A 21,245-nucleotide genomic window follows, 5' to 3' on the forward strand; every position below is an offset into this window, starting at 1 on the left:
AATTTGGAATTATAGTGATTTCAGACAAGAATATCGTGGATTATACTATTGTGATTACTTGGAAGACTGTTGGCACATAATCACACTTCAGGCCAATGGTACATTAATATATTGTAGACTTCCCACATATCAACACTATCAGAGCTCGAACTTATTTCCAAACCACTGTTATTTAATTGGAACTTTATTCATTAAGGCTGGTGATACAACGTTTTCGGACTATCTGAAATTTATTCCCAATGCTCTAAGTTGTTTTAATGTTTCACTTAATATTCTATGGAAATAAGTTATTTTGTGAATTTTACAAAACTTCTGTTAGATATAAAGAATTGAATGTACAAATGTAACAGTAACCGTGACCTGAGGTGTGATGATGTACTAACAGTTTTCGAACTAATTACAATAATATAATCCAAGATATTCTTCTCTGAATTCACTATAATTCCAAGTTAATGTTTTGTCCACGAATATCATTGGTTACTTTGTAATTCCAGAGAATAATACTTAGAATAAATAATTCTACCAAAATCAGTACCTAAACAAAACTATATATATGATTCTGCTTCAGAAGTTATCATAAGAATTATTAATTTTTCATGTCAACAAGATGAATAAAAAAACTAAGACCAAAATGTATTGTGAGGATATAGATCCAAAGTTCATTTCTAGAAAAGTCTAAGCTGAATACAGATAAAATCTGTTACTAAAATTATAATAAAGAGCATGGGAAACACCAGGTACAAAAGGCTCTTCATGGTGGAAGTTTAATATCCTAGAGCTATACCCATATAAACGCATTTACCTTTATTGATAATGATCATAATATTTAACCCATACTCCTAGAAAACTATTAACTATGTATTATTTGTTAACAAAATAAAAACATCAGTGGCACAAGTCATGTACACAGTGAACTTGATTTTGGACAAGGTCCAGTTTTGAATACAATTATACATAACCTATAACCACGGAGAAATCAATATCAAATACAAATTTTATATGTAGACTGAATAAAATCATTTTATATCTAGTGATTTTATTCTGACTGGTTTCTGCTCTTCCAATTGACGTTCGTATTATAATTTGGGCAGGGATCGAAACAAAACTGCAACCAAACATGACTAGTCCGATCCTCTACTAACTGAGCTTCTGCGTAAGCATATTGGCTGATATAAGTAGCTATTTACAAATCCCCCGCCATTTGGTAGACAGTCAGTAATAGAAGTAGCATATACCATGACCTCTCCACTATTCATTAACCACCGTCATCTAGACACATATATGCTGTGGTTTGCTGACATTGATAACAGTGGAACACACAACAAGGATCGCTTCTATCATCAAACATGACCAGACAAATTATCTACTGAGTTCTGTAGATCGGATAATCGATGCTGGGCTCTTCTGATACACCAAAGTCAACCAATTGGCAGTTCTGTAAATCATTGTCGATGCCCGAGAGACCGATGTTTATTTTCTATTACTTTTTTTAAAGAGAGAGAGAGAGAGAGAGAGAGAGAGAGATCAGCGCGTTCACGATATAGGATCTATTTGAGTGTTATGTTCTGAACCTACTTGTACGCTAGGTGACTTGTTTACAATGCAAAAAAGCAAACCTTAAACCTCTTCTTGTCAAAGCAACATAAATAGTGCTATTAAAATAAATAGCGATATTAGCATTAGGTTCTTTAGCTAAAGAGAAAATGAAAAACTTTTCATAAATCACTAGAAGGAAAGTCGATTGTACATAATATAAGATATGGTCAGATTTTAGTTATTGTAGGAATCGTGCATATGTTTGAAAATAAACAGTGACGTTTCCCATAATATCGTTTGGGTTGGGGAACGTAAGCAAATGAACGATGGGTATGTGGGACGAAAGCTGCAGTGGATTAAACCTCCGGAACCGTTTGCATTTTAAGGTTTTCAAAGGCATAAATTCAACTTCCTAAAAAATACTCTAGAAACTGTATCCAATTTGTTGCTCATATTTTGGAGGATGGAGGGATGTGGCGGACAATTTTACAGTTATCGTCCCCTGATAAATCGGAGACATATTTGTAGTACAATTCCTTGAAATGTTAGCAGACATAAAGCATCATTATTAATTAAAAAATATTGATCAAAATAATATAAAAAAACAAAAAACGGAAAAGAATGGTAACCTACATATTACTTAGATAAGGTTAACGCGTTTTAAGAATCAAAGTTATTAGTTTGTTAAGAACCGTTTTAATTTGGTTGGTTGTACGTACTTTTGTCTCTACTTTGTTTTCAGGCATTGTATGTGAATGACATCAGTTTTGCTGCTGTAGTAGCTTTTATTTTCGAGCCACAGCAGCATTGCCGATTTTGAATAGATCATTGCAAGAACCGGCCTTATATAAATATCAAACCAAAATGAAGAGCATGGTAATTTCATGATAGAGTAATCTGAAAAGGAATATAACCGGTGTAGACTTCACATGCGATGATAAATAATAATGCTCATCATCATTAATTTGCACGGTCTAATTTTAGGCCGAAGTTTATTTTCTCATATAACAAGCTTGAAAACTTTTAAATTTTTATTAGTATCATATTTTACTTTATCTAAAGATGACCCAAGTTTGAAAGAAGTAAATTTCTATTGCGACACATGATATAAAGACTCTAAAAGGGAAAGAAATTACATGCTGATGCATTATTTGTGAAACAGTATAGATCTAAGTTGTCACCTAGACTCATACATTCTTTGTTTAACTTGCAAAATGAATGACTAAAATCATAGATTCAGCTATATCTTCTATAGGTCTGACTAAATTCATAGATTTCATGTTTACTTGTATAGGTCTGGCTAAATTCATAGATTTCATGTTCACTTGTATAGGTCTAAATTCATAGATTTCATGTTTACTTGTATAGGTCTGGCTAAATTCATATATTTCATGTTTACTTGTATAGGTCTAAATTCATAGATTTCATGTTTACTTGTATAGGTCTGACTAAATTCATAGATTTTACGTTAAACTTGTATAGGTCTGACTAAATTCATATATTTCACGTTTAACTTGTATAGGTCTGACTAAATTCATAGATTTTACGTTAAACTTGTATAGGTCTGACTAAATTCATAGATTTCACGTTTAACTTGCATAGGTCTGACTAAATTCATAGATTCTATGTTTAACCTGGGTAGTTGTAACTAAAATCATAGATTCGATGTTTAACCTGTATAGTTGTAACTAAAAGCATGGATTCCATGTTTAACGTTTATAGTTGTCACTAAAATCATAGATTCTATGTTTAACCTGTATAGTTATAACTAAAATCATATATTCCATGTTTAACCTGTATAGTTATAACTAAAATCATAGATTCCATTTTAACTTGTATTGATTTGATATTGAACATAGTGTGCTTCATGCACTTCTACTGGTTTTTATTATTTTATAACATTTGTATTTATGTGATACAGTATGGTATCGTGCAGTTTAGTTTTACAATACATTACAAGTCTTCATACATTTAGATGTGACACCTTATTGCTCACCATTCAATTTCTAAAACAGTATCATTGGGTACATCAAACTACATGCTAAAATATGTTACATGTAAATAAACTCTTCTTTCATTCCTCCTTCCGTTTGTTGTTGTACCACTCTTTCTTGCCTGCTCTATTTTAAAAAGATTTAAGGATTATAGTCCAATCGACAAAAGCTTATACATCAAACATATTCAGCTACATATTGAAGGTTTGTATATATTGTAATATATGCCTGTCGTACAGTTTACTTATCTCACACACCTTATTATATTCTAGCACACCAAATACTTTCCTTCAATTTTCAGACCATTTACTGCAAAGACTTCAGTAACTTGGGAAATATATTCCCGCAATGGATAAGTGCGATGAAACCAAACATTTTGCATTGAAGTGCGAACGTGTTTCATCAAGACATAATTCACCTGTGTACTCTTTATAAATGTTCAGATCTTATTATAATCATGGAATTTTTTCTCATTAGAAACATATTTTCCCACGGCACATGAATAATAGGCTTATTATATTCATTTGTTAAGGACCAAATTGGAAACGAGAAAAATTAGACTTGTGTTCTTGATAAATGCGATTGTGGCAGGTAGGACACCCCTGGATTTGGGGATAATACATAAGTATATCTTGTATGTAGAAATAAATAATCATACGAGTTAATATATCTCTCTATTGCTGAACAAATACAAGAGATATAAAATACTAAGTAGAAGAAAAATGTAAACAATAGACATACATAAACCTTTATGACTGATCCGATATAAGGCGCTTAATAAGCAATTACTGAATTCAAAAGGTGCGCTTGTGGCAGGGATTCAGGAATATAACTCGAATTTGACCCTTTTGTTACACTATATTGAACTGCCATGTATTTATGTGGACTATGCTGTGTCACCTAGACTTGTTGACATAAGTTTGCGTTTATAAATGCGGGCCATATTATCTTTTGTTGACTTGTACTGACTTATACATTCTCCGGCATACGGAATAGTGTAGCCTTGTTTCAGGTGTACTTTCCAATTTCTCCCACCGAGTTCTATTTATTTTTTTTTCCGAAGCTTTCCGTTGTCTATAATAATTTATTTAAAGTTATTTAAAACTTTTATCATGAATTCAAACGCTTGAGTGCTACTAAACCAATATGGTCTTTTGTTTGAGACCTGACTGTCTGAGACAAAAAGAACGAAACGGATCTCAACAATTTTAAATAGGCATATCTAGCAGTCACATTTCGTAATTTTTGTTAATAAGAGTTACAATTGAAGAGAAATTAGTGTTATATAAATTGATTAATTCAGGTTTCAGAAGGAAAAAACAAGTTCAAAATGTTTCGCTGTGTTTTCTACGTATTACTTAATCCACTGAGACAGTATCCCAAACGTACATTCTGAACAATGTTTCACAGAGAATGTTAATTGTGTAACAAAATCTATTTAGAAATCGTAACATGGCAGTTTTTCATTTTTTTTAAAATTTGAATTAACCCCAATAGCCAAGACGTTTCACTTTACAATGCATATAAATAAAGACATCATGACAAGAAAAGTTCTGAAGTCAAAATGTTATAGTCGAATTTATCAACCAAATTAACGATTAAAGCAATCAACCACTATATACGCTGAGAAACAGCTCTGCTTCAATTATATTCTCTTCTAATAAAACAAAAGAAATGACAACAAGAAAACCAAACACAACTGGCAACTTAGTATCTACCCAGAAACAGCTGCTCTTTCTCATTGGTATCAATCCTACTGTTGAATGGTGTTACAATACAGCAGTGATTGTAATCTTACCGTGCAGCTGCAATGTTATGTTGGAGGTGTATTAATTGTAGGGCAGCAGAGAGAGAGAGAGAGAGAGAGAGAGAGAGAGAGAGAGAGAGAGAGAGAGAGAGAGAGTCTGGACTGGTAGTGATTGCCATATAAGACCATAGTTTCTTCCATCAAAGACATTTTACACGGAATGTATAAAGAAGATTTCTGACACTTTTCTGAAACTGCGACAATGTAATTTAGTTATCGCTGTATAGGAGTTGGGACAAAAATGGGAAGTCCTGCTTTATTATGTGTATTTAAATCGTTCCTTGTCCTTTGTCAAATATTTCTTACTGAACGTTTGGTACTGTGACTATAAATTCAAGTACAGTCTAATCCACAGAAGGTCAGCATGTTAATTAACATCACGTACACGCTTAATTTGGATGACTGAGATCATGGCAAAGGTCGGGAGTCTTACTGCGTACCGTCTAGATGGAATTGAAACTTGAAAGGTTATTGAAATCTGGATTGCAGTTTAACGACCAGTCTAACTCAGAGTAGATGCACTCGTGTTTTTAATAGTGACAGTTACGGTTATGAATTGTGACTTGTATTGAAAACCACTATATTGTGATCCAGGAATACGCATAAATAACCTGCCCAAACCACAAGGTCATTTTAAGTAATAAACGTAAAATGAAACAACAATTCAGTATTGCACTGGTTTGCAAAATATCGTCGTGCAGTCCCTTCGTGTTTGCTATGATGTTACTTCGATTCATGATGGGGCAAATCTAATTTAATGCTTTCTGCGTCCAGTACCAATTTCAAACGCGTCAGATTAAGTTCAGCCAGCACGCAAGCATTTGCATGACTTGTGGTGTTGGTCATTATCGATAGAAGGGGTACCGCAGGATGTGCAATTAACGCCATTACAGATTTGGAAGCGTGTGCATTCATATGGAACAACGATTAGATTATAGAGTAGTTAGACCGACAGATTGGTCATAACGTATATCACGAGATGATTTAGAAATAACACGAAAATCATTGATGGCAATTCAACTTGTTATCATACTTTAACCGTATGTCTTCTTGTGAAACGGGCGCAAGACTGCAAACAGCAATCACCCAAATCAGCCGTCGCATAATGCACGAGAATAACTGGGTTCTCTGCTGGTAGTTCTGTGAATTATTTGCCTAAGAATTCTACAGACATTGATTTACCGTTGCATTCAACAACAACAAATTTGGGTCTCTCATTTACGAAGTTATGTGCGTACAGATGTGTATATGCAGAACCGTACTTACATTTGGGAAAAGATGGGCTGGGAGTGAACTATAATGTTCCCACTAATCAGATAAGTTGAAGATAACTAATATTGATGAGTACATTAACCATGTTTTGCTAACCATCGTCTGTCTGGAAGACTCCGAGGCCTTTCATAAAATCCAGAATGCTCGTGCCATAAGCAAACTATCATCAGCAAATTGTTTTGATGGCACTGACCGGAAATATATGTCAAGCATCTCAGTATTAAATGTCCAGATATTCATTCACTGCACGAACGGAGTTAATTTTATTTAAGACGGATTTAATTTTAATTGACATATATGCATACGATAAGCATTACGGTCATTTTGTTTGACTGCAAAGTTCATAAATATTTTCAAGACAGAGACAATGGGAGGCATATTTTTATGATTCATACAGGACACACCAATCAGTATCCAGGCCAAGATTTAAGTTCCAATCTGTTCTTTTTCATGTATCTGTGCGCATAGTTTTCTTTTGAGGTACGCGTGTTTGGTAGATTAGATTGGCTATAAAGAACTAGTTTCCGATATCGACTCGACATGTCCTTTTAAAGGGCCATCCTCCATCATCCTTCCTTATATCACTACATAGATGAACCACACATAATTTTGATAATGTTATAGTGATTATCAAGAAAACGAAACACCAAAAATGACACCACTGATAACCTACTTTTGTAGGCAATTTAATTTAGACAAAGGAAGTGCTGATCAATATGAATTAAGGCTGTTTTGTTTTGATTCATGAGATTTTACTCGAATCATACTGTCTATTACTTTTCTGTCAGGTCGTTTATGGAACAGATATAAACTGAAAATATATCAAGTCATCAGAATATTAATAATCATATCCGTTTGCTATTTTTCAGTAGAAATTAAAAAAGTATATTTATTACTTGAGTAAACAATAAAGTATAGGAAATACACTAATATTATTTTGAAACAAGTCTGTAAACACTACATTCTTTTCAGGTCGATGATAGACTCCACAAAATATACCATTTGTATGAAAACAAGGTGTTATATTCCACGTAATTATTTTGTAGAATTTTATTTTAAATCGTGGTTAATAACTAAATAAATATCAGTGTATTCGGAATTTCGAAAGAGGAGATAAACCACCCAAAAATGTGCCTTTGCATGAAATTAAGTAATTATTTATTGAAATACTTTTTATTATCGATTGTGAATCAGGGATGGTCATGGCTTTTAAAAAGTTGTCTCCAAAAAATCGCCAACCATAATATTTTGTTGCCAATTTTAAAAAAAATGTCGCCAGAGCAAGTAGTGAATATTTTCCCAAGTCTATTAATGTAATAGGCAATAAAAATTGAAAAATATGGGATTTTTATTACTTTATTGACAACAAGCAATACAGCCATAATATTGCAAACTAAATCATCACATGACTGTTTTGCACTACTTCCATGGCCTTTGCATCCCACATCACCGTTAATGCATAGGTATGACTGTTGTCACCTGACATAAATGCAGTCTTTAACAATGCCAAATTCATACATTAAAAATTTTTATTCCCAGTTGCGTACTAATGGTAAATGGTGCCGGGGGTGACGATGATGGCCTAATGGGGTTTTGGCGCCCCAAGACCTCTGGTGCCTTGTCCTCCCCTCCCGTTAGTACGGTAAAGTTGATTCCAGAAAGGAAAAGAGCATGTGAGAGTATACTTTTCTGGAATGTACCAAACCAGCATAAGGAAAACATCATTCTTTTCTACGAGTTAAGATAATAAACAAATGCCCCAAAACAGAAAATAAATAAACCCTCCGTGACAATTGTATCATTCTAACTCCATTAGTGTAATCTTCAATCATCCAATGGTGCTTCTGTGGTTATGATTAGATTAATCCTCTTCATACAATGTTGAGAATTGTGTTTGTCAGCAAATAATCTGCTTTGTCCGTGAGGCTATATTGTATTACCTTAATCAGAGGAATATTATATTTGGATTTACGTTGTGATGCAGTTGCACGTCATGGAGAACATTACAACCCTTTGGAAAACTTTATGAAAGAAACTAACCTTAGTTTTATGTCCTATCCTTGATCTTTAAAGTCACATACCTAAAAAGGTCAGGGTGCAGTCTCTGAACACACAAGACTGACTGAGATGATCCGATACTATCCAATGTAAACCGTATTTGTGACGTTAGTAATGTAAAGCAAACGACAGATTGTATCATTGACTTTAGCCATGTAAACCATCGTTCAGATTGTATCATTGACGTTAGCCATGTAAACCATCGTTTAGATTTATCATTGACGTTAGCCATGTAAACCATCGTTTAGATTTTATCACTGACGTTAGCCATGTAAACCATCGTTTTGATTTTATCATTGACGTTATCCATGTAAACCATCGTTCAGATTTATCATTGACGTTAGCCATGTAAACCATCGTTCAGATTTATCATTGACGTTAGCCATGTAAACCATCGCTCAGATTTATCACTGACGTTAGCCATGTAAACCATCGTTCAGATTTTATCATTGACGTTAGCCATGTAAACCATCGTTCAGACTTTATCATTGACGTTAACCATGTAAATCATCGTTCAGATTTATCATTGACGTTAGCCATGTAAACCATCGTTTAGATTTATCATTGACGTTAGCCATGTAAACCATCGTTTAGATTTTGTCATTGACGTTAGCCATGTAAACCATCGTTCAGATTTATCATTGACGTTATTTATGTAAAAGTGAAATGACCTAAGGCAAAGTTCCTGCAATGTCCGAAGTCATAATCTTTGATTGAAATTAAGTAATATGCTATAGAATAAAAGAATGCATGACAGTTATCCTTCAGCCACTTATGGTTGATTAATACGTATTGTTTGCCTATATTTTCATTAACATCTGCCAACATTTATTTGTGGGTCATGACTGAAATATTACCCGGACGTTTGTAACGGAAATCAAACCTTTTCTTCTACAAATAAGACATAGCCAAACAGGATATAACAAGATGAACTTTATTAGTCATTTATATTGAACAAAATGCAAACGTTTTTCCAAGAGATATATTTATTTATTTACAATGTCTGATGTGCATACCTTAGTCTGACGTGAACAAGCTGACACCGAACTTATATGCAATTACTAGATCACATATCTTTATCAATTTAAACACAATTGGAAAACGTCCATGGAAATGATATCTAGTTCCTTTCTTATTTAGACCACAAAATACGTTTGTAGAAACAAAATATTTTTTCTCAAATTATTTTCATCATTTGATTATTCAAATGTTTTTTTTTTATTATTGCAAACCAAAATATACGATCGCATAAATGAAAAGTTGAAAACGTCTCATTTTATATCGTGTGTTAAATTTTTTGATGATATAGTCAAAGGTTTTAGTGTCCGAAAGTTGATTGGATTGGCGATCTTTGTTCCGTTTGTATTCTCTAGATTGTATTGGTAATGGCGTCATTAATTCAATATAGAAATTAACAACATAGGTTTTACGAATATAAAGACCACAGAAAGTTTCCATAATTTTACGTTCAGCTATACGGCTGAGATCTCGGAAATGCTTAATTATGCGTATTTGAACGCCAATTTTTGATCTGGGACGCAGAAAATCACTGAGGCAGGAGTCCTCCGTACGATGTAATAGGTGTGCGGCAAAATTCAAAGACTTGCCAGTCCTGCTTCAGCCACATGCTTTGTGGGAAAATGTGTTGGTCAGTTAGCTGTGCTGATATTTACAATGACAGAATTCAGTGACTGAAAGACCCCTTGATGTACATACATGTTGCCATTTCATAAGAGCACATAAAAAAGAACATGATGCAATAGCTGGGCGGCAAGTTCAAAGGCTTTGACTGGCGACCGGATGGGAAAATGTACTGATATTTACAGTGATTGAATTCAGAGGCAGAAGGACCCAGAGATGTACATGTGGTCATTTATAAAAGAACATAAAATAAACAACTTTAGCTTTCATTAATGTGTTCGTTTCTGAATGTAGCGGAATAAGTAGTGCACGTGACCTCAGAATCAAGACATGTTGAGACTTAGACAAAATGCCATTCGTAAGTGGGTGACAAGTCGCCTAAAAATGTAAACTTCGCCTTCGCCTTCTGTTTGGAAAGCGAAAACGACTTCGCCCTGTGATTATTTAAGATGTACATGACTGAGCATATCATATTTTTTTTAAATGTCCCTTGCCTTAGCTTGGTTAGTTCTAGTTTTGTAGCGAAATGTATTCATCAAGGCATCAGTAGCTAGGCCTAGTTTTTATATCAATTACGTTGACAAACTCTTGCCCATTCACAAGCATTATGTTTTGATAGCTGATTGACCATTAACCCTTTCCGAGTAAGGTAGCAACTATCAATTTCCTGCATGCTATCCTTTGATGATAAAACAAATAAACTTGTGTTTTAAGATTAGAATCGGTGCTCTGGATATATATTACCTGCCTCTTATTCACTATTTCATCATAAAATTAGTTTGAATCCGTAAGTGAACCAGTAGGCCTAACGGGAAATAATGGCGGACTTTGGTACATCTGAGACGTACTAGTTTATTAGATTGTCTGTTTTCTTAAATCATCAGGCAAATATATTCAGAAAAAAATATGCAAATCATTGAAAGCAAAGCCTAGGTATTATTTTATTAAAGATTTAACTTTAAAATGCAAATTACTTAGGTCAGAAACGTATTGGACAATACTATACTGTGGAATTCGCGAGATGCGCTTTAAGGTCTAAGCTGTTTTCTGACTGGACAGGTATTTGCAAAAATACGGAAAAAACAGCAAATCAGATACTATTTATTTGCCGAAAATTACTAAAAGTACGTATACAAATAAATAAACCATACATTTGCGATCCTGTCAATGGACTGTTGGTAATGAAGCTTTATTATATTGAGTGATTACATTACGAAAACCTCTCCATCTAAGAATAGACGCACTCACGTCTGTGTTGATTCTGGGAATCCTGGACTCCTAGTTTTAAAATCCTAACGAGATTTCTGTAAACGGGTTCAAAGGTTCATTTTAAAACCATCAACGAATTCTCGTCCTTCTGTCCATACCATATGAATACCTATTTTTAATAGAATTCTTGTCCTTCTGTCCATATGCATACCTGTTGTTAATATATATCTTGTCCTTCTGTCCATATGCATACCTGTTGTTAATAGAATTCTTGTCCTTCTGTCCATACACATACATGTTGTTAATAGAATTCTTGACCTTCTGTCCATATGCATACCTGTTGTTAATATAATTCTTGTCCTTCTGTCCATACGCATGCATGTTGTTAATATAATTCTTGTCCTTCTGTCCATACGCATACCTGTTGTTAATATAATTGTTGACCTTCTGTCCATATGCATACCTGTTGTTAATAGAATTCCTGTCCTTCTGTCCATACGCATGCATGTTGTTAATATAATTCTTGTCCTTCTGTCCATACGCATACCTGTTGTTAATATAATTGTTGACCTTCTGTCCATATGCATACCTATTGTTAATATAATTCTTGTCCTTCTGCCCATACACATACTTGTTGCTAATATAATTCTTATTCTTCGGTCCATATGCATACCTATTGTTAATATAAGTCTTGTCCTTCTGTCCATATGCATACCTGATGTTAATATAATTCTTGTCCTTCTGTCCATACGCATACCTGTTGTTAATATAATTCTTGACCTTCTGTCCATACGCATACCTGTTGTTAATATAATTCTTGTCCTTCTGTCCATATGCATACCTATTGTTAATATAATTCTTGTCCTTCTGTCCATATGCATTCCTGTTGTTAATATAATTCTTGTCCTTCTGTCCATATGCATACCTATTGTTAATATAATTCTTGTCCTTCTGTCCATATGCATACCTGTTGTTAATAGAATTCTTGTCCTTCTGTCCATATGCATACCTGTTGTTAATATAATTCTTGTCCTTCTGTCCATACGCATACCTATTGTTAATAGAATTCTTGTCCTTCTGTCCATATGCATACCTATTGTTAATATATATCTTGTCCTTCTGTCCATATGCATACCTATTGTTAATAGAATTCTTGTCCTTCTGTCCATATGCATACCTATTGTTAATATAATTCTTGTCCTTCTGTCCATACGCATACCTGATCTTATTAGAATTCTTGTCCTTCTGTCCTTACGCATACATGTTGTTAAAAAAATGTCTTTCTGCCCATACACATGCCTGAAGTTAATATAATTCTTGTCCTTCTGTCCATACGTATACCTGTTGTTAATCGAATTATTGTTCTTCTGTTCATACGCATATCCGTATTAATTTATTTCGTCTTCTTGTTTCAAATGCATACTGATTGCTATTACAATATTGTCCTTCTGTTCATACGCATACATATTTTCTTGTAGAATTAATGTCATTCTAGTCATACACATGCCGATAGTTTGTATTATAATTGCTGATTCTGTCATTAAAATAATTGGTTACAATTTTGAAAATAGAAAATCTATGTAAATTTCAGAAAGATCATATTAGACAAATAGTTCTGTTAACCTGGATTTTAAGCAGAGTCATAAACTAGAATATACAGTATAAATTTTTAACTAAAGAGTACATACGTTTTGGTAATGAGAAATCTTAATATGGAGTATTAGCTGAAAATTCCAACTTTTATTAAGTTAGTTTCTATGAGTCAGGCTTCACGCCAGCAAAGTTTATGCTTATGATCAAACCGTCTCTGCCTGAATAAGATATTACAATTGCTATAGCAACCACGTTTGTGAATATTAAGTTATTATCCCAAAATAATTTTGCAGAACGATAAATATTAATGGATATAAAATATCGTTTATATCCGTTGGAGACTATTTCCGGGGCGATACAAGTTTTTCTTAGAATGATTTGATTAAACATCTAAGATGATAAGATTATATTTCGTGTCGGCGTTAATGTCATGAAATTGTACAACCCATGAATGAAACATAACTGTATTCCTAATAAAATTTTGTACAGCAAATTTGTGTTGCGTACCGAATATTCTAGGTAAAGTATTTTGTCAGAAGGACATCGTTTTCCTCTACCCTGAACTATTACAAATTTTCATTATGGATTTATCAAAATAGTAATCACGTGAATGCATATCTGCATAAATAATGACGGAAGTGTTCCTCTAAATGTATTGCTCAAAATGTCTAGAAGCCTAACATTATAACCTGTCTTTCACTAAGTGTAAATTTCATTGATAGATAGAAAATGTCAGTCGCATTTAGTTCCTCTTGATCATATAGACTAACATTGGGACACGGAGGACGGTAATAATAGCAAAATAAGGTAAAAGACAAACAACTGTAAATGCTGCCAGTACTTCTCCTACTTAGAAAAGATAATAACTGATATCAGTGCTACCCCCTCCACCGAAATTTCCGTAACTGATATCAGTACTACCCCCTCCACAGAAACCACCATAACTGTTATTAGCCCTACCCCCTCCACAGAAACCACCATAACTGTTATTAGCCCTACCCCCTCCACAGAAATTTCCGTAACTGATACCAGTACTAGCCCCTCCACAGAAACCACCATAACTGTTATTAGCCCTACCCCCTCCACAGAAACCACCATAACTGATATCAGTACTACCACCTCCACAGAAACCACCATAAATGTTATTAGTACTATTCTGTCCACAGAAACCACCATAACGTATTAGTACTACCCCGTCCACAGAAACCACCGTAACTGGTATTAGTACTACTCGGTCCATAGAAACCACCATACAAGTGATTGTAATACCCTGTCCACATAAACCATCATAGCTGTTATTAGTACCACTTTGTCCACAAAAACCACCATAACTGTTATTAGTACTACTCTGTCCAAAGAAACCACCATAACTGTTATTAGTAAGACTCTGTTCACAGAAACCACCATAACTGTTATTAGTACTACTCTGTCCAAAGAAACCACCATAATTGTTATTAGTACTATTCTGTCCACAGAAACCACCATCACTGTTATTAGTAACACCCCCTCCACAGAAACCACCATAACTGTTATTAGTAATAACCCCTCCATAGAAACCACCATAACTGTTATTAGTATTACTCTGTCCACAGAAACCACCATGACTTCTATTAGTACTACCCCCTCCACAGAAAACCACCATAACTGTTATTAGTAATACCCACTCCACAGAAACCACCACAACTGTTATTAGTACTACTATGTCGACAGAAACCACATAACCTCTTAGTACTACCCCCTCCACAGAAACCACCATAACTGTTATTAGTACTACTCTGTCCTCAGAAACCACCATGACGTATTAGTACTAGCCCCTCCACAGAAACCACCATACATGTTTTAGTAATACTCTGTCCACAGCAACCACAATAATTTTTATTAGTACTACTCTGTCATTAATATTATTGCGCATAAAAACCAACAAAACTATTATTAGTACTACCCCCTCCACAAAAACCAACTTAACTGTTATTAGTACTACTCTGTTCATAGAAACCACCATAACTGTTATTAGTACTACTCTGTCCATAGAAACTACAATAACTGTTATTAGTACTTCTCTGTCTTCAGAAACCACCATAACTGTTATTTGTACTACATTGTCCATAGCAACCACCATAAGTATTATTAGTATTACTCTGTCCATAGAAACCACCATAACTGTTATTAGTACTACTCTGTACATAGAAACCACCATAACTGTCATTAGTACTTCTCTGTCTTCAGAAACCACCATAACTGTTATTTGTACTACATTGTCCATAGCAACCACCATAAGTATTATTAGTATTACTCTGTCCATAGAAACCACCATAACTGTTATTAGTACTACTCTGTCCATAGAAACTACAATAACTGTTATTAGTAGTTATTAGTACTTCTCTGTCTTCAGAAACCACCATAACTGTTATTTGTACTACATTGTCCATAGCAGCCACCATAAGTATTATTAGTATTACTCTGTCCATAGAAACCACCATAACTGTTATTAGTACTACTCTGTCCATAGAAACTACAATAACTGTTATTAGTACTTCTCTGTCTTCAGAAACCACCATAACTGTTATTTGTACTACATTGTCCATAGCAACCACCATAAGTATTATTAGTATTGCTCTGTCCATAGAAACCACCATAACTGTTATTAGTACTACTCTGCCCATAGAAACCACCATAACTGTTAGCAGTATTGTTGTGTCCATAGAAACCGCTATAACTGTTATTAGTACTACTCTGTCCACAGAAACTGCCTTAACTGTTATTAGTATTACTCTGTCTATAGACACCACCATAGCTGTTATTAGTACTACTCTGTCCACAGAAACTGCCTTAACTGTTATTAGTATTACTCTGTTCATAGAAACCACCATAACTGTTATTAGTACTACTCTGTCTATAGACACCACCATAGCTGTTATTAGTACTACTCTGTCCACAGAAACTGCCTTAACTGTTATTAGTATTACTCTGTTCATAGAAACCACCATAACTGTTATTAGTACTACTCTGACCATATACACCACCATAACTGTTATTAGTACTACTCTGTCCACAGAAACTGCCTTAACTGTTATTAGTACTACTCTGTTCAAAGAAACCACCATAACTGTTATTAGTACTACCCTGTCCATGGAAACCAAAAATAAACCTGTTGTAAGTACTTTTCTGTCCACAGAAACCACCATAACTGTTATTAATACTACTGTGCATAGAAACCACCATAACTGTTATTAGTACTACCCCCTCAACAGAACCCACCATAACTGTTATTGGTACTACTCTGTCCATAAAATCCACTATAATTGTTGTTAGTACTACTCTGTCCAAAGAAACCACCATAACTGTTATTAGTACTATTCTGTCCTCAGAAACCACCATAATTGTTATTAGTACTACTCTGTCCATAGAAACCGCCATAACTGTTATTAGTATTACTCTGTCCACAGAAACCACCATAACTGTTTTAGTACTACTTAGTCCATAGAAACACCCATAACTTGTATTAGTACTAGTCTGTCCATAGAAGCCACAATAACTGTTATTAGTAATACTATGTCCACATAAACCACCATAACTGTTGTTAGTACTGCTTTGTCCATAGAAACCACAAAATAACTCTTATTAGTACTATTCTGTCCATTGAAACCACCATAACTGTTATTAATACTACTTTGTCCCTAGAAACCACCATAACTGTTATTAGTATTACTCTGTCCAGGGAAAACACCATAACTGTTATTACTACTACTCAGTCCATAGAAACCACCATAACTGTTAATAGTGTTACTCACTCCATAGAAACCCCTATAACTGTTATTAGTACTAGCCTGTCCACAGAAACCACCATAACTGTTATTAGTACTACTCTGTCCATAGAAAGCACCAAAACTATTATTAGTACTACTCTGTTCATAGAAACCACAATAAATGTTACTAGTACTTGTCTGTCCACAGAAACCACCATGACTGTTATTTGTACTACTTTGTCCATAACAACCACCATAACTAGTATTAGTACTACTCTGTCCATAGAAATCATAATAACTGTTATTAGTAATACTATGTCCACATAAACCACCATAACTGTTGTTAGTACTACTCTGTCCATAGAAAGCACCATAACTGTCATTATTACTACTCTGTCAATAGAAACCACCATAGCTGTTATTAGCACTACTCAGTAAATAGAAACCCCTATAACCTTTATTAGTAATAGTCTGTACACAGAAACCACCATAACTGTTATTAGTACTACTCTGTCCACAGAAACCGCCTTAACTGTTATTAGTACTCCTCTGTCCATAGAAACCACCATAACTGTTATTAGTACAACTCTGTCCATAGAAACCACCATAACTCTTGTTACTATTACTTTGTCAATAGAAACCACAATAACTGTTATTAGTACTTCTCTGTGCACAGAAACCACCATAACTGTTATTAGTACTACTTTGTCCATAGCAACAATCATAACTGTTACTAGTACTACTCTGTCAATAGAAACCACAATAACTGTTGTTAGTACTTCTCTGTCCACAGAAACCACGAAAACTGTTATTAGTACTACTCTGTCCACAGAAACCACCATAATTGTTATTAGTACTACTCTGTCCATAGAAACCCCTATAACTCTTATAAGTCCTTGTCTGTCCACAAAAACCACCATAACTGTTATTAGTCATACTATGTCCAAAGATACTACCATAACTGTTATTAGTCATACTCTGTCCACAAAAACCACCATAACTGTTATTAGTACTACTCTGTTCAAAGAAACCACCATAACTGTCATTAGTACTACAATGTCCACAAAAACCACTGTAAGTGTTATTAGTACTACTCTGTCCATAGAAACCACCATAAACTGTTATTAGTACTACTCTGTCCATAGAAACAACCACAACTGTTACTAGTATTACTCTGTCCATAGAAACCCCTATAACTCTTATAAGTACTTGTCTGTCCACAAAAACCACCATAACTGTTATTAGTCATACTATGTCCAAAGAAACCACCATAACTGTTATTAGTACTGCTCTGTTCAAAGAAATCACCATAACTGTCATTAGTACTACAATGTCCACAAAAACCACCGTAAGTGTTATTAGTACTACTCTGTCCAAAGAAACCACCATAAACTGTTACTAGTATTAATCTGTCCATAGAAACCACCATTACAGATACCAGTACTACTCCGTCTATTCAAAACAAACTACAATCGCTTCGTCTAGTACTACTCCCTCCATGAAACCACTGTTACTTCTACTTGTGCTACACAGTTCATGGAAACCATAAATGATATCAGTACTATTCCAACCAATGAAATCACAATCACTGCTATTTGAAATACTCTCTCCTCAGAAACCAACATTACCGTTACAAGTACTACTTCCTCCATAGAAACAAAACCTGCTTCTCTATTAGTACTATTCTCTCCATAGAAACCACCGCTAGTGATATTATTAATTCCCCTTCTATAGCACAACTTTTAGGAATTCAGTTTCTGATAAGATTTCTTAGAAATCATTGTCTCTTCCCACATGCACCTATTGCAAGAAGAAAGGGCATGCTATTTGTGATTGATACAAATTGAAATATAAGCAACAGAATCAGGGCAGACCTATTCCAAATGCTCTTATTTCTAAGAGGTCAAGGTCACGTCTTGTATTGAAAGCAATACATTTATTGGGCCAATAAACCCAAATCTGATCTAATTGTGGAGAAATATGAAATAGTCATGTCGAAAGGTTCTATGTTACTCATGCATGATTCTGCCAATCCTATCCGTATTAAAAGATGTTTCAAAATTGCTGACCTCACAGATAAATTCCCACCACAAAATATCTAACAATTGGATTTTGTTCTATAGGCCTAACCAAATCTCCTAAAAGACCTTTTTACCTACTGACGAAATCAATGTATATAACCCCTGAAATAGTTTCAGCCGAAAAATATAACAATGAACTAAAACAAAAACTGTCAACATCAATTACAGATTTGTTCTTTATGATCTTGAAACTGTCATCCTTTCACAGGAATAAACTTGTACCCAGCGGTCTGTCATATATCAGACAATCGAAACAGCCACATGAATTCTTTCAGTGTTTCTTGTATTGCAAGGCAAGCCATAAGAAATATAAGCACCTAATTTCCAGAGGAATATCATATTTTAAAATAATTTGCAAATAATCGAAGATTTATTATCAAGTAATGAGGGTTTTACGAGAGAGAAAAAAGTCATTGCATGTTTTAATAATACGTGCCATCTTTGTGCAAAATATATAACTGACAACAAAGTACGAGATAATTATCACGTAACAAGTAAATACAGTGGTCCAGCACGCAATGAAGGCAGCTGAACCTTAAATGTAAAGAAATTTATGCTATAAATCATTCATAATTTGTCTGATGATGGCAGTCACTCATTCATCTAGACACTGGTTAGAAATGATCCAAATAAAGAGGTAAAAGTTATAACAAAATGAACACAATAAGTAAGTCCATTTCTGCTTGGATTTCAAAGTTGATATGTTCACGGAAGAGATATCTTTAGTTCATGAACAGTTAGTAGAACATGCTTCTAAATTTTTCAGTCATACCAAATTAAGACATATAACACTTCAATATTTGAGCACAGACATTTACCTATATGAGTAAACTGATCGGTTTTTACTAAGCATATATGTAAGGAAGTTATTGTTCATCACTTAAGGCTTCAAAATATCCAATGAAGATTACAGGTAATGTCATGGAACGTTTCAGATGAGAAAATTTGGACATCTACATCGCTATTGCATGTAAAAAGATATGCTGTTGCATTGTGACAGTTATGAGGGTTTAGGCATGTCTGTGTTAAAAAGTACAAACAAGACCATGCTCACAACTATAGTGAACAAATAATCTGCTTATGGTGTGTGTTTGGAGATATCAGATGTACAACTTAGATTTTAACAGGGTAGGACATGTTCCTGATTATTAATGAATTAGGGATGATCTAGCGCGATGACGTATAGATATGAAGAAGCTGATTAGGACTTAAAACCAGATGGAGACACAAAATGTGATGACAAAGTTCATAGTATTTATTGCTTACCTAAATAACAAAAACCTCTGTACCTGGGCCATAACCCAGAAAATGTACGACGTATACACAAATAAGGTGGGTAGAAATAAATTCTTTTAAATACCAAATGACTATCATATAAATTATCTGCAAATTGGAAGCGGATTGTGTGGTTTCATTACGCGTGTATGACTGTTTCTAAAAGTACTCGTTGGCTCCATAGAACAAAAGTTCCAATTGATGTTCATACTCGATTAGGAGAGCACAAAATCAACTGTACCAAAATAGTATGTGCACATTAAAAAGGAAAACGGAATATGTTAATCGGTACTGTTACGACCCTAGCATGTGAAACAAAAGAAAGAGAAAGCAACAATTTAAGTAAAATCAACAAGCAGTTTTCTTATCTACAATACGAAACATAACTTTAAAAAAAAAACAGTATTGGGAATTAAATCACAAAAAGTCATTAACGTCCTATCGGAAGTAATAGATATAAAATGTTCAGAATGAATTCCAGTGTTCTTGATCGTCCTCATTTACCACAAAGATGCAGTATTGAAGGTCTTTGAATGATTTTTCAAACCAGAAACAACGGTTGCCAGTGTAAGGATTGACAATTATGTTGTAACTAAGTTTCTATTGCTTTTATTGTTCAGAAAAAAAAAACACTTTGTGGCTACGCAACGTGTCTTGTCAGATGGAAACCAAGAGATTAAACAATTGTGTCAGCCGTCTATATAGTTATCTAGATTTGTTTTTGTTTCACTTTTATATCAACGAAACGAAAAAAATCTGTCTGGATCGATTAATATATTGGGAATTGTTTTGTATAAAGGGGAGGCATATAACTCGGTAGAGTTTCGTGCAACCCATATGATGTTGGCTTGGATGAGATATTAGTTTATTCGCAATGATGGACCAAACCTTCGATACCAACGGATCTGCATGGAATAAGGATGCTCTCGGGACAAGGGTAGGGGCTTGCCATGCGTGGCGACCCCTTGACCATTTGAAAAAAGCCATGGGGCCAGAAATACCTCGTTGGTCTATTATTCATATTTTTTTGCAA

At 34.3% G+C, this 21,245-nt stretch overlaps 2 protein-coding genes across 2 annotated transcripts in view; one reads left to right on the forward strand and one right to left on the reverse strand.

Annotated features, from left to right (window-relative positions):
• The window catches only part of LOC149772967 (acetylcholine receptor subunit alpha-like), a 49,186-nt gene that overhangs the window by 14,403 nt on the left and 13,538 nt on the right, over positions 1 to 21,245 (reverse strand). The window lies entirely within an intron of this gene.
• LOC149772968 (uncharacterized) lies at positions 14,904 to 19,717 on the forward strand. The gene is made up of 5 exons (XM_089947022.1): positions 14,904 to 14,908; positions 15,125 to 15,231; positions 15,581 to 15,718; positions 17,377 to 17,514; positions 19,704 to 19,717. Exons 1-5 carry the CDS (start codon positions 14,904 to 14,906, stop codon positions 19,715 to 19,717), a joined length of 402 nt encoding a protein of 133 aa, XP_089803148.1.

Source organism: Sinohyriopsis cumingii, unplaced genomic scaffold (assembly GCF_028554795.1).
Source record: "Sinohyriopsis cumingii isolate HCF-2022 unplaced genomic scaffold, ASM2855479v2 utg000946l, whole genome shotgun sequence".
Lineage (NCBI taxonomy): Eukaryota > Metazoa > Mollusca > Bivalvia > Unionida > Unionidae > Sinohyriopsis > Sinohyriopsis cumingii.

Excerpts from the sequence above, each read along its gene's own strand:
- LOC149772968 (XM_089947022.1), top strand. Across the intron at positions 15,232-15,580 it reads GTCCATAGCAACCACCATAA|AAACCACCATAACTGTTATT; the intron begins GTATTATTAGTA and ends CTCTGTCCATAG. Across the intron at positions 15,719-17,376 it reads AACCACCATAAGTATTATTA|AAACCGCCTTAACTGTTATT; the intron begins GTATTGCTCTGT and ends CTCTGTCCACAG.